The sequence below is a fragment of the Apteryx rowi genome, unplaced genomic scaffold (assembly GCF_003343035.1).
Source record: "Apteryx rowi isolate R43461 unplaced genomic scaffold, aptRow1 scaffold_73, whole genome shotgun sequence".
Taxonomy (NCBI): domain Eukaryota; kingdom Metazoa; phylum Chordata; class Aves; order Apterygiformes; family Apterygidae; genus Apteryx; species Apteryx rowi.
The window spans coordinates 1119158-1132715 of NW_020451016.1; the positions used below are offsets into that span (position 1 = coordinate 1119158).

A 13558-nucleotide genomic window follows, 5' to 3' on the forward strand; every position below is an offset into this window, starting at 1 on the left:
GGGCCCGGGCCCCCGGGGCCGCCCGGGCGGCGGTGCGGAGCCTCTTGGTGCCGCCGCTTCCCCGTTTAGCCCCCGAAGAAACGTTTCTGTGTGGCCGTTTAAGAGCCCCGGGGGCGGCTCGGTGCCTGGGGCCGCGGCTGCCGTTTGAGCGATGGCAGCGAAGGCGCTGTGCTCGGCTCGTGAACGCACCGGGCAGTACTGCGGTAAAACCGACGCCCGGCAGCGGGGGCACGGCGGCTGGTGCGGCCGCGTTGTTGCTGCGCGGTGCCTCGTACGGCCTCCCGGCAGGGCCTGCTGACAGCGGGCTCTGAGGACCGTGCCCCGAGCAGGCTGCAGCCGGTTCGGGGCGAAGGGAGCAGCCTGCGCGCTCGCCTTCCCGTGCGGAAGAGGGGCAGAAGGGGCGGGCTCCAGGCTCGCCCCGCAGGGCTGGCGAGGAGCTTGCCTTTAGCGGACTGCAAGGGGAAGGAGCCCGTGGCATGGCGCGTGAAATGGGGAAGGGGAGGGAGGCGCGTTGGGAAAAAAGCTTGGAGGAGGGTGGACTTAGGGTTTTGTTTTGGTTTTGCATCAGGTATAGAGCAGTGGGCTACGTTTGAAGTTAGCAGGAGCTGAATCATAGAACTGCATTGGATGATTTCAGCTTATTTTTAATGCAAGCGTGGTAGATTCTTATTTCTTTTGTGAACTTGAGCCTCCTTAGATTTTAGGTGGCTTTATACTCAGACCGATTTTGTATGTACTTCATAGAAGTGTGGTGAGGTTCATTAAATGCTGGTTTGCATCAGATGATTTCAGGACCTTTGATGAAAAGAACTAGTGCAAAATGTTTTACTTAAATTTTAATTTGTTATGTTTTCTCTTGCCCTTCTGTTTTTATTAAAAAATACTGGAGGAAAGTACCAAGAAGTAGACTCTATTCTGTAAAGAGTGAGAATTGTTTCTGTGAAATGAAAGATGATGATTTCATTTTTGAAAGAGGTATTGTCAAGCTTATTTATCCAGTAGAAAGAGGATTTGTTCTAGACCTGTTCTGGCAAACAATCGCAGCAAACCAGGAGAAAAGAGTAGACTATTGCAACCTAAACTAGATCAACAAGTGTGCCTGTTTACCTCATCTGCTGAGAAGTCCTTTGGTTGAATGGCCCAGGAGTTCTTCTAACTTCTTTTCACAGCTGAAATGTGAAAAATCTTAACAAATGGTATTTAAATTAAGTTGTTGTTTTTAAGACTGTAGCTCTTGACCTGCCATTTTATGGGAAGTGATACTTCAGAGTGTAGTCTGTATGATAGGAATGATAGTCTGGGGGCAAAGCTGGGGCACAGTAATCATGAGACTGATTATCTTCTTGGCCCCTCCGTTTCTCTTCTGCGGGTCCTTGAGCAACTTACCTATCTTACCCCAGTTTTCCTGCTATAGGTAATGTATAATATTTCTGTACCTTTCTAGGGCTTGTGGGGTTAAAATGCATTGAGAGAGTGCAAGGCATATCACATGATACTGTGAATTATCATATGCGTTAAAGACTGAAGTAGGTCTTATCTGAGTTATCTTTGTGCTTCTGATTCTCATTTTCAGGTAGATGCTTTGAGGAAGAGAACATATAGGAAGATCAACAATCTAATCTTGTTGAATGAATGTGGAAACCTTTGTGATAACGCTTTTGTTTTAGCCAAAGTAAACAATGCATTTTCCTACTCTGTTTAACCTATCTTGCATTTTCTATTTCAGCTGTTGCTAAACTCTCATCTTCTAACTGCTTCTTTATCATCAGATCTTCTCATCCTCCTGCTGCTAGAGTGTCTGCGGTAACTGAGAGCTTCTGTCCTGCAGTCCCTCTGCTCACCAGGCACTTCACTGGTTTCCCTCCTCCGCTCTGCGTGCCTGCTGGTTTGGATGCCTTGTGTTACACCCAGCTGGAGGCATCTTTGCAGTACTTACAAGGGTGAGCTGGAGGTGGGGGCTAATGCATGAATGCACTGATGTCTTAGCTTTCCTGTGTAGATATATTCTGTGCTCTGTGTGCTTTGTTTTCTTGTCTACAGTAGAAATAACACAGTGCTTTGATTAAGTGCTGTGTACTGTTGCGTATGTATGTGTGTCTAGCAAGATGATGATCCTGAGTCATTGCTGTAGAACAGAATAATAATTTCTTATATCTGCTGAGTCTTCTGGCTGTCTTGTAGAATGGCACTCAATTTAAATATTGATGGAGCAGAGTTAGTCATTACAGTGATTGTATAAAAATATCTCAGTGCTATGTTCTATATTTCTACATTGTTGCTTGCTTATGCTGCATCCTTTCCAGTTTAATCCTTGACTCTGCAAGAATGTTTCTCTTAAGAGCAGTGGGGTGCTTCTGCAGGTTGTTCTCTTGCTGAGAGTTTGTTTCTTTCAAATTTTGAAAGCAGTGATCCTGGGATAGTAGGTGAAAGAGGAAGTTGTTGTTTTTCCAGGAGCTTTCTTTTTTTTTGAAACAGACTATTCCTGACTTCCCCCTTTGCAGAACTGTTTGATTTTAGTTATTTGATTGATTTAGAGATATCATGTGCTTTTTGATGGAGTTTCCTAGAACTGAAGTTTGAACAGTAGCTTCCTGTATGGTAGAGCGTTTTCAACGGCAAGACATGCAAATTACGTTCTTCAGAGAAAAAGCTGAACATAAAATAGGTGATGATAATGAACAGTGAGAAGTGCTTTTCAAGTGGCCATTTTTTCAGGTATCAGTAGGTAAACTGCATGTATTTGTGATGTAATATAAACATTATTTAAAATCTAACACTTAGTAAACTAATACTTTAAATACTATACAGGTTCATTACTGTTGTGTTTTTTAGCAAAACATCCTGACATCTTTATGCATAAATTGTGACTCTTGCATGGAAGGAAGTTATAGGAGTAAGATTCTATGTTAATTCTAGTCCTTTTCCTGCTTCTTAATATGTTTAGATGACCTAGATTTAAGTTCTGATCAGTTGAAACAGGTCAGAAGTACATTATGTTCAGAATGCTTTCTTATCATTATATAGTGGGGGAATGTCTCATTTGGCATAATCTTTTTGTAAATCATGTCCACAATACAACTCAAAACATGTTTCTTAATGCTCTTTCATAAGCAATGCTAAGAAAGAAATGTCTTTTTCTTCTCATCTGAGTGCATTATGGTAAAGGAACGGTTTCAGGTTTTTGAGAACTTACCATTTACTTAATCTTTATTCCTAGTATCTGTGTTGAAAGCATTCTTTTTTGTGTAAGATGGGAAGTGAGTCACTGCGTCCAGGTCCCCCACCATCATGGGAATGACATCATGTAATTCTTCATAAGATTTCTTCTATTCTTAATTTTTTCTTAATCAAGAGAACTGCGGGTGATAATTTCCCACACAGCCGTGTCAGAAAATGCTTATTCATTCTCTCTTTTTTTTTTTTTTTTCCTAAAAAGCAACAACTGAAAATGTCTCAAAATCCTGACAAGCCACATACAAGTGAAGAAAAGTTGAGTGTTTTGGAGGATGACCAAGAGGAGAGTGTGGACAATGTGGATCAGTCTGTCAGAAAAAGAATACGACAGAGTGCTCCAGGTTCACACAGAGATGATACACTGAAGTGTAAGCAAAATTGCTTTTTAAAAAAAATCAGAATTCTGTATTTTTTCCAGTGGAAACAATCATGGGGTTTTACAGCATTCTGTGTACGTTTGACTGTGTTATACAGTTAAATGCTGTATGAATCCTCATTATTTGCATTGCTTTGAAGCTGTTTGTAATACAAAGGTATTACAAACCCTTTCCTGTTACATTTTTTCCCCATTTTCAGTACTTCATTGTTCCCAGTAACTGTGTTGTGTTGAGCCATATGTATCTTAGATACTTTGTGAGAGTGTTTACAGGATAAAGCTCTACTCTAGTATATTGTAGCTGGATTGTTGCTACTGTTTGCTTTATCAGATGAACTTTCTGAACTGTTGCAGCCTTTGTTTCTACTGCAGGGTAGGAAAGTCTATTATCAACAAAATATGTCCTGTCCTCTTCCTTCCCTCTCACTTTCTCCTTCCCTCCCCAAATACAGATCAAAGGTTTAATGGTGCCTTTTTCTTGCTGTTCTGCTCAGTGGATTTATTTTAAATCTGAAACTTAATAAGCGTTGACTGGGYTGTGTGGGAATGTTTTCAATCCTAGTACCAGTTTTAGTGTCAGACAGTTCACAGGACTCTCATGTTGTGAGTTTATTCCTACAGCATGTTTGTCATCCTGCTTTTAACATGAGGAGCTGGATGTGAGATGACTGTTGATTATTTCTGGCAAATCTATAGATAAAACAAAGGGGATTTTTTCTGGTCCTGGGTATTTGGTTCAAGGAGACAGAATTACTCAGATAACTAGTTCCAAATTTTTGCAGAGATTCTCAGCAGGTGACGTGCTTTATTTGTTGAATTCTTTTTAGTTTTTAATAGCTTTCATTATTGATTGAGGTTTAGTGTTGTGCGTAGTGTCATGCTATGCAGGGATGTTCCATATGGAGTTTATATTGTCATGTTGCTGGTTGCCTGATAGCAGATGTGGTGTATGTATGGACAGAGGTTATGGACGTGTGAAAGTAAAATGCATAGCACAGCCTTGTATTACACTGCACCACAGAGAAGTTGTTGGTCTCAAGTCCTCCCTTCCTGGAAGGGGGCGGGAATAATATGCGGATGAAGTAACATGGTTTAAGAGCATTCTTTGGTTTATGAAAGAGTCTCTTAGCTTTTGCTGCCTCTACTGCTATGGTGAAGTCATTTGGCAATGGGACAAGAGTATTCTCATTCAGCTGTGAACTTCGTTGTGCTGCAAGCTCTGCTCAGAATATCAGTCCTGGCTGTGCTCCCATAGTCACTGTGCAAGATTAAGCTCTAAGCAGAAGGAAATAAGGGTTAAAGAGTACTGCATGAAAAGAATGAGGTACTCATGAAAAATTATCTCATTGTATGTATTATATACTTGGAACACCTTTAAATGGCAGGTGATGGGCATTTACTTTTAAAGGGCCTTTTCTGTGGTACTAGCCTAAGTGTAATCCAAATGGATTCTCCATTGAGCCAGTCACAATAGTTTGGCTAAAACGTATCTCAGTGAACCCAGCATATGAAGATTCCTGGTTGGTTTGTTTCATTTTGGAGACTGATGTGTTACTCCTATGCCTGGACTGCAGTTGAAGTGAATGACCTACAGAAAGAGGAAGCAATCCCTTATGGCAATTCTGTTGTAGCTTTTTTCTCCCTTCAGCTCAGCTATATGTTTTCCGGAGGAGCTGAGATGGCCTTGGCCATTCTTGTCTGCCTCACGTGAGGACACTAATGATCCAGCTTCTCCTTTTTTTTCAAATAGCTGGCCCAGGGAAGAGCTGTGGTGCTTCTCTTGATTTTTGGCATGGCATTGCAGGGCCCCCGCGCATACCGCTTGCACTGATGCTAGCGCAAGGAGCAGGAATTTTTAGCACAAAGAATAGGTGGCAACAAGTTTCAGCTGGCTTCAGTGGGGACAAGATTGCTCCCCTAACCAGGACAGGCTGCACCTTTGGCACCGTCTTTGTCCGTATGTCTTCCTGCTTTTAGTGCAACTTCGTGCACCACAGCAATGTCGGTAGCCTCCGAGGCGGAAGGTGTTATGTAACCTGGAACAACTGGGACCAGTGATTTCCAGTGCATCCACGTAGCAAATAGTTTTCTGAAACTGTCACTGTCCCAGCCAGTGCTTTTCTACCTCCCAGATTTCTACAGTCAGTCACTACCGTTGTCTTCTGCCCAATGAAAACAGGCCTGTTTTTTCAGGTGTTATGCTTCCTCCTATACACTCGTATGCTAGAGAGTCCATTTTGAAGCTACTTGCCTGTCCTTTTCTGTTCCTGCCAGAGGAAGAAGCCTTAGATATCAGTGCTGGGACTTGGTCTTGATGTCTTTGGTCACTTGGGCAATAGCCTCTGGAAAAAAAGAGAGTTTGGAGTAGTGCCAGTTGCACTGGAAGTACTGAGAATAATCAGCCACTGGTGTGTTATTGCTTAACGTTGTATTGTTTAATGTTAATTGCTGACTGCTTTATAAAGTCATTTCCTTGAAAAACATAAAATTGAAATGGCAACGCCTGCACATAACTGGGGAAACAGTATGGTGAAATGTTGGCATTTTTAATGATCTCTCCCTATGGTATGGAGAAAGATACAGTTAAGCAGTCCTAAAGAAGTGGTGGGTTTTTTTGTTTGTTTGTTTGTTTGTTGTTAATGAAGAGCTTGATGGAACTTGGAAGTAATTGACATACTGAGCCCAAAACATTAACTGAGGTTCACTTCTTTGTTTTCTGTAATATTCCAAACCTGTCCTGCCTGCCAGCTGCTGGAAGAGGAGGGGAGGGAAAGGAGAAGAATCTTCAGTGTCCAAAAGTATTACACAGGCTCTTTCCCACAGATATATACTGATAACTATCTGACAGTTTAATTTATGTTACAGCTAGTCCTCCTCGGCTCGTGTCAATAGAAGAGCTAATGGAAACAGCTAAGGGAGTAACCAACATGGCACTAGCACATGAAATTGTTGTTAATGGAGACTTCCAGATAAAACCAGCTGAATTACCAGAACACAGGTAAGACTGTTACCAAATACTTAAATAAAATTTTTATTTGTGGGACTGCGGAACAGCTGTAATGGATCAGATAAAAGGTCTGTCTAGTATCCTACCTGGCAGTGCCCAGTAGGAGATGCCTAGGGAAGAGCATAAGAAGGTGGTAAGCGTACAGTTCTGCTTCCCCGCAAGTGTATGCACGTGAAGAGTGAGCCTCTTGGAGTAATTCCTTGTGCATGTGTGGGTGTGGATCCTGCTGTGGGGCGGTTCCTGCCAGTTCCCCCCTTGTCCCAGGAGCCCGAGCCTGGGATCTTCTGGAAAGCTGAGTCTAGCTGCAGGAGCAGGTAGTGCTCTTAGCATCTCTTAAGCTTTCACTGCCCGTAGGAATAAGATGAAACTGATTATTTCAGCTTTTTTTGAGCCTAGTACCTGTTTGTGGGGATTTTTGGGGGGAAGACATTGCTACATTTTATTAGGTTAGTCCTTGTTCCTCTTAAGTTTGAAGGCTTTCCTCCTCTATCTCACCTAGRGTAATTCCACTCTGGAGTAGGAGAGGGTGGAGGGAAGATAGGGAAGGCCTTGATGTCTAGTTAGATATTGGCCAGTGTAGCTGACGCAGTCCTGTAACAGGATTTCGCATCAACAATGCTTCATCTGCTGTTCCTTTTCCTTTTATACACAGATACAGAGAGAGATGTGGCTGACAATGTGTTTCTTGGGTTAATTTGTGAAAGTGAGTGCATATTTCAGGAAAGAGACTTGGTCCGAACTGGAACCAGAAGGATTGTCTTCTGTAGATGTCACAGCTATTCTGCTTCTGAGAGAGAGACACCAGAGACCATCTGTGCCTGAATAACAGGCTCTGTCTCATCATTCTTGTTTTTGCCCCAGGTTTGAACAGGTCAGCCATGGGTGTTTGTTTGCCCAAGTATAGCTCAAAGCATATTTCATCTCTGTTTTTGAAACAGGACATGAACTCGAGGATTTTTATGGTTTCTTCCTGAAGCTTAAGGGACATTAGCAAGGCAACTGCAAATGAATTTTCCTTGGTATACGTTTTTTTTTTTTTTCCCATTAAAGCCAGAAGCTGTTTTAGTATTAATTTCAGCTCAAACTGGCAACCCCTGTGAGAGCTGTTTGTTTAAGGTATGCCCGTGCTGTATGCAGGCACTGGAACTACGCAGGGGTAACAGTCTGCTTCCTTCCCTAAGCTATTTCTTGCCTGATTCTGGGACACAGCCGCCTATCATGCTGGAACGTTAACTTCATGAGTGTTCCCAGAGCATATGGTACGGATGGCTGTTAGAAGACTGGCAGTGGTTGTTCTCTGTAGAAATTGGTCGGACCAAGAGGAAAGAGCTGATGCCTGTCTCCACCAAAACAAGGTGATTGTGGTTCCTGTTAGCATTGAGAGGATGTCGCCTGCAACTTGAATTGTCCCTGACTGAAGAGGCAGTAATTCTAGCTCTGACACCAGCCTATTATACCAGTGGTATTACTGTTAAGGGCTGTGGACTGCTAGATAATGAGACAATGATAATCCAAAAAATGTGCATGCGCTGTTAACTATACTGAGCCTCACAGTCCCAACAAGAATTGCCTTTGGTAGGGCTGAACAGAGCAGGTGAAGGTCCATGTTATACTTTGTTCACTTGCCTCAGCGCCTGAGTTGGGAGGCAACAGAATCATGTCCCCCTTAAATGCTGAGGACAAATTTGCATTTAACTGAGCTAGCACTTGACAACAGACATCTGTTGTCCATCAAGACTCATGTATTTTAGATTTCAAGCAATGAGTTGATCTGTCTTTTCATCACTGTCTCTCAGTGTCTGCCTCACCTGCTAGGCAGACCGAAGCAGTGGTGTCCAGTCCTTTTTTGTTGCTTTACTTCCAGGTCGTGTGCAGTTTACGTGTGGTCTGATTCTGGCTCTGCATCTTACACAAATGCTGGCCCTGAAGCGAGCATTTGGAAGGGTCACCTGAGACATGCAAAGCGTATTCTTCCCATTCTGTACTTAATATACTTAAATATTTTTTTGTGGAAAGTATAGCTTAGGATCCCCCACAACTTGAAGGTACTGAAGAAAGTGTTTGAAGGCAAAAACAGTTGTGATTGTATTTGCAGTCGTTTGCACTTGCAGTAGAGCATGTATTGGCTACTCTCAGGGAACCACAGCATGTAAGTACTCTGGGGAGATGCTTGAACCTCAGTGGCACCTGGAGTAAGAATCCTGGGAATCCGTGGGATTTGGTGCAGACATTCTTTGTGTGTGTGTGTGTGTGTGTGTGTGAATGAGCATTTTATGTTTTTTCTTCAGTGTTGAATTCAAACCTGGTGTGAACAGGAGTGTGCCTACTGAAGTGGAGTAATTTTCAATATTTTGAATTAGAAATTGGTTACTGGAACAGTGGAATTCATTTATTGTTTGTACCAACTGAATGGGGCCTTTAACTCGGAATAATCTCAGCATTTGAGCTGAAATACAGAAGGTTTTGTATCAGGGAATTATTTAATTTCTCTTAGGTTTGCTTAATGAATTTTACTCAGTAGAATTGTATTATTGAAGTTTTGCAAAGAAACATCAGTACTGTTCTTTTGAAGAGAAACTATAATTTTTATGCTTTTTTTCTTCTAGTGGTCTATTTGAGAGATAGCATTTGACAGATGCTTTCAAGGATTTAATCGGTAGCCTTCTTTGCTTGTGTGTAGCCCTTTATTGGGATATGAGCCATTCCAAATCCTACATCTGGTTCCCCCCCCCTTTTTTTCCCCTCCCCCCGAGTAGCTTAAAATGGTAGATTTCTTCTCTGTTAATCCTCACATATTCATTACACACACTGTTCTTAAGGAGCTGCGGGTTGCTACATAAGGTGGTTGCAGAGACAAGTATTGCCCTTTTTAACTGGTTGTGTTTACCCACAGCTTGGAAAAAAAAGTAAGAGATATTGTGCACAAAGCTTTCTGGGATTGTCTGGAAGCCCAGCTAAAGGAAGATCCACCAACATATGACCATGCAATTAAACTGCTGGGAGAAATTAAAGAGGTAAGATGCTGTGATATCAAAGCAAGTTATTGAATTTGTGTAGCTGTGCTGATATGAACAGGCAGAAGTGTTTGAAATGTGGCTGTTCATAAAGGACTCTCTTGATCTCTTCATTACTACATTATTTTCTGTGAACATACGTAGATTGTATACTCCCAGAGGAAAAATTTAAATGTAAAAAAAAAAAAAAAAAAAAAAAGGCCAGATCATTTAAGATTAATAGAAGTAACTAATACTGGTTTCATAATTCCAAGCTTGCTTCGTATTGTGACAGTGGCATTAGTTATGGAAGCACAGAGATGCCCCAGCATGGATTGACAAAGCCAGGCACAACAGTCTTTAAGATGATGTGTACTACAAAGCATTTACCACTTGGGTAACTTCGGTATCATGCAGAATGAGGTGAAACGTTTGAATTTGGAGTTGGTAAATGACTCTATGGCTTTGTTAATAAAATTGAGATTCCACTTGTAAATGGCCATTAGTGCAAATAAAAAATGGTTCAATAACTGCTTTAGTCCAGTAGCGTTTGCTATGTAGAACTAATGCGCTGTTAAAAACTTTCCTTTTCAGACTCTCTTGTCTTTCTTGTTGCCTGGTCATACTAGACTAAGAAACCAGATTACAGAAGTTCTTGATCTGGATTTAATAAAACAGGAGGCAGAAAATGGAGCCCTAGACATTTCTAAGTTGGTAGAATTTGTTATTGGGATGATGGGGACCCTCTGTGCTCCAGCTCGAGATGAAGAAATTAAGAAACTGAAAGATATTCATGAAATAGTTCCTCTGTTCAGGTACTGAAATGATATTTATTAGTTGTGTTGAGAGTCCTTTAAATAACTGTAGATGTGTGTGCAGGTGTGGGATGGGGGGCAGTTCTCTAGGAGGGTAACTTGCTAGTCCTCCTAGAAAAAGCAAGTGGAAGGGAAGGGAATATAGCTGTGGGTGCAAAGGGGAGAGATGCTCCAGAAGTCAAGGACCCTCTTGGTTCTGATGAATTGGAGTATTTGTCTGACTCCTGCATGTCACTGAAGGGCACTTTCTGAAATGTTGCAGATGAATGGTTAGTTTGCTTTTTCTGCTGTTTTCTGCTTTTTCTTTTAATACCTTCTGCTGTTGGTTTTAAATTTGGACACAATCAGGAGCATAGGAAAAAGTTATTGTTGTTCCTCAGCCAGTTCTTTCTTTCCCTAAAAAAGGGAGCAAACATACTGGATCTGGGAGCATAGAGGAGGTTTCTGCTTTGTCACCATCTTTCTGAATAAACAGCTCAAGCTTTCAGTAGTTAGAGGAAATCCTATTATCCTTGTTGTTTTATCTTTTTATGTCAAAACACTTTCTAATTTGATAAGCTTCCAAGAGTAAGGGTTGACCTGACAGAAACATTGCTAGCAGGAATTTGGTTGCTTTGAAAAATTTTTTTTTTTCCCTGGGGCCTGATTCTTTGATTTCCACTGACATTGACTGTTTAGGCTGCCAACAGAGGCAGTATGCTAGCTTTGAAACGCAGATGCCTGTCTGTGTATTCAACATATGATATTGCACATCCTGGGAAATAAAATCTCTGGAGCTAGCAGTGTTGGAGGCTTTCTTGCAGAAGAGCAAGTTTTATTTCCTACTTGGAAGAGGTGCATGAGTGTATGTGCCTGCTTGCTCACTCTTTCTCTCTGACTCATGCTCTGAAGTTGTTAAGCACACTTAATGTTTTGCATGCATGTTTTTGCTCTTTCCTTGGACAATCTGTAATAAATCTTTTAAATAGTACCTCTTAAACATCTGTAGCCCTGAATAACTTTTTCTGTTTGTTTGTTTAGAGCAATTTTCTCTGTGTTAGACCTAATGAAAATGGATATGGCAAACTTCGCTGTCAGTAGTATTAGGCCAAAATTAATGCAGCAGTCTGCTGAATATGAAAGAAAGAAGTTTCAGGAGTTTCTTGAGAAACAGCCAAGTATGATTTTGTTTCTTTCTTTCTTCCCCTCTGACATCCCAGTAAACTGTGTGTCTTTGCTTGTGTATCACAAAAAGAAATTACATTTTATCTTATGCTCTGTAATTCATGTGGTAAATGAAAGCTTGTGCCCCAAAACTATGGTTTGAAAAACTATACTGGTACAACATTTCAGCACTTAATACGGTGGAGTTTTGTTTCATTTGAATAGAATGTATGACATAATAAATCAACACAAAATGCTTTAGAACTGGAGGTCTTCGGACTAGTTTTTTTTAGCATAATTAGCAGGCATCATCTTGCCTCTGATTTCCTGCATCTCTGTGGTTTTGGTTTTGTTTTGGATGTTCTGATTGATGCTGTAAATAAAATACATATCAGTAACTGATATCATGGGTATTAGGAATAGCAACTTAACGGGATTATTTGGAAATTAATGATGGGAAAAAATAGCTTTGAAAACAAATTTTCTTACCAAGACTACTTTTTTTTCCCCCCCTCTTCCAGATTCTTTAGACCTTGTCACGGACTGGTTGCAAGAAGCAGCAGATGATCTTGTAAAGCTGAGGTGTAAAAAGTTGCTTTCCCACTGCAGTGATGATGATGGTGCTGCTGGTGGAGCTTCTGCGTTGTGCTCCACTGCTGTACAAAACCAGGCATATCTAAAGCTCCTAAAGTGGGATCATGTGAACAGGCCTTTTCCAGAAGTAGGTGTTTAACAGAGAAATTGATTTCTATGTTCTACTACTTTTGTATTTCTGGGATATAATGGAAACTGTCTGGATTTGTAGCCTTGCCACAAATACAGTACTAGAAGCTTTATCTCTTGATTGAGACTACTCATAGCTCTCTTAATAGGGTAAATTCTTTTTCAGCTCTGAGACTTAGCTGAAAAAGAGAGGAGCCAGCTGTTTTGTTTTGTTCCTGATGCTAACCTGCTGAGCAGGCAGTTGCTCTTTTTTTGTGCCTTTGTCTCCTCTCCCGTAGCTTATCTATGCCCAGAAGTTGCCAGGGATATGGTGGGTCTCCTGTGTGTGTGCAGTGCCTGGTGTTGAGGCCGCAGTTCCTTTGGGCCTCCAGCCCCTTGCTCTCCTTTGTAGATGAATGGTCTTTTTATCAGGTTCTTATGTGGGACATAGTAACTGTAGAAGAAGAAAACGTGTTGCAGGGAGTTCTGGGGTAAATGAGCAGCTGTTTTAGTAAGTGACTGAAGGTGGAAACTCTGACTTTAGTAGCTGTTTTTCATAGCACTGTCCCAGCATAGGTAACAGAGTTTGGGAATTGGAATAGAATAACATAGTTCTTTGCCTCTCTATCATCACACGGCTGTTTCTCTTTGTGCTTGGGAGGTTAAATCTTTGGTTCAAAATCTTTCCAACAACCCTTTGACTTGGGGCTAATTTGTACAGTTCAGATTTTTGGAGCGAAAATAAAGGTGGGTTATCCTCTGTAAAAGCTGGCTTTCTGTGTGAATCTGATGTCCTGAACTCATTGTTATGGAGCAGAAAAGCCAGGAGCTCATGCAGGGCAAAATAATCAGCTTTTTGTGCATCTAGAAAGAACTCTTTGAAACATACTTATAGAAACCACAAGCAGAAGTATTTATTGTCTCTGTGTTCCTTCACGTGTGTTTGAGATTGTTCGACAGGAATTACAGTGAATATATCTTTCGTTGCTCTCTTTGCTATATCTTAACCCCAATAGTGTTTCTTAAAAGAAAAATCTGCATTTTCAGGTTTTGACAGGGGATTAAAACTGATTTGCAATATAAACTCAGTAATTGAAAGGTAGAATACAAGCCATCTTTTAAATGCTTTTATTCTTGAATTTTATTAGTGAATTAATGCAATGGTCATGAAAGTGAGAAAATAAAACAATTGACAATAACATAATACAAATTTATCAGTACAGTACAAAGTCACCTTCATTTTGAACTGCTGTTATTCCAGCTGGTTCCCCCCCCCCCCCCCCCCCCC

General features: G+C 41.3%; 1 protein-coding gene across 11 annotated transcripts in view; it reads left to right on the plus strand.

The window, feature by feature from the left end:
- Window positions 1-34: 34 nt before the first annotated feature.
- TCP11L1 (t-complex 11 like 1) overlaps window positions 35-13558 on the plus strand; it is a 19168-nt gene continuing 5644 nt past the window's right edge. The window contains exons 1-8 of one of the 11 annotated variants that reach the window (XM_026087727.1): window positions 35-1672; window positions 1770-1951; window positions 3437-3602; window positions 6476-6608; window positions 9511-9631; window positions 10205-10425; window positions 11446-11582; window positions 12090-12289. In XM_026087727.1, coding sequence (XP_025943512.1) covers window positions 1892-1951; window positions 3437-3602; window positions 6476-6608; window positions 9511-9631; window positions 10205-10425; window positions 11446-11582; window positions 12090-12289 — 1038 coding nt within the window. In that variant the 5' untranslated portion in view covers window positions 35-1672; window positions 1770-1891. The other 10 variants (XM_026087728.1, XM_026087729.1, XM_026087730.1 and 7 more) reach the window with 10 other exon arrangements.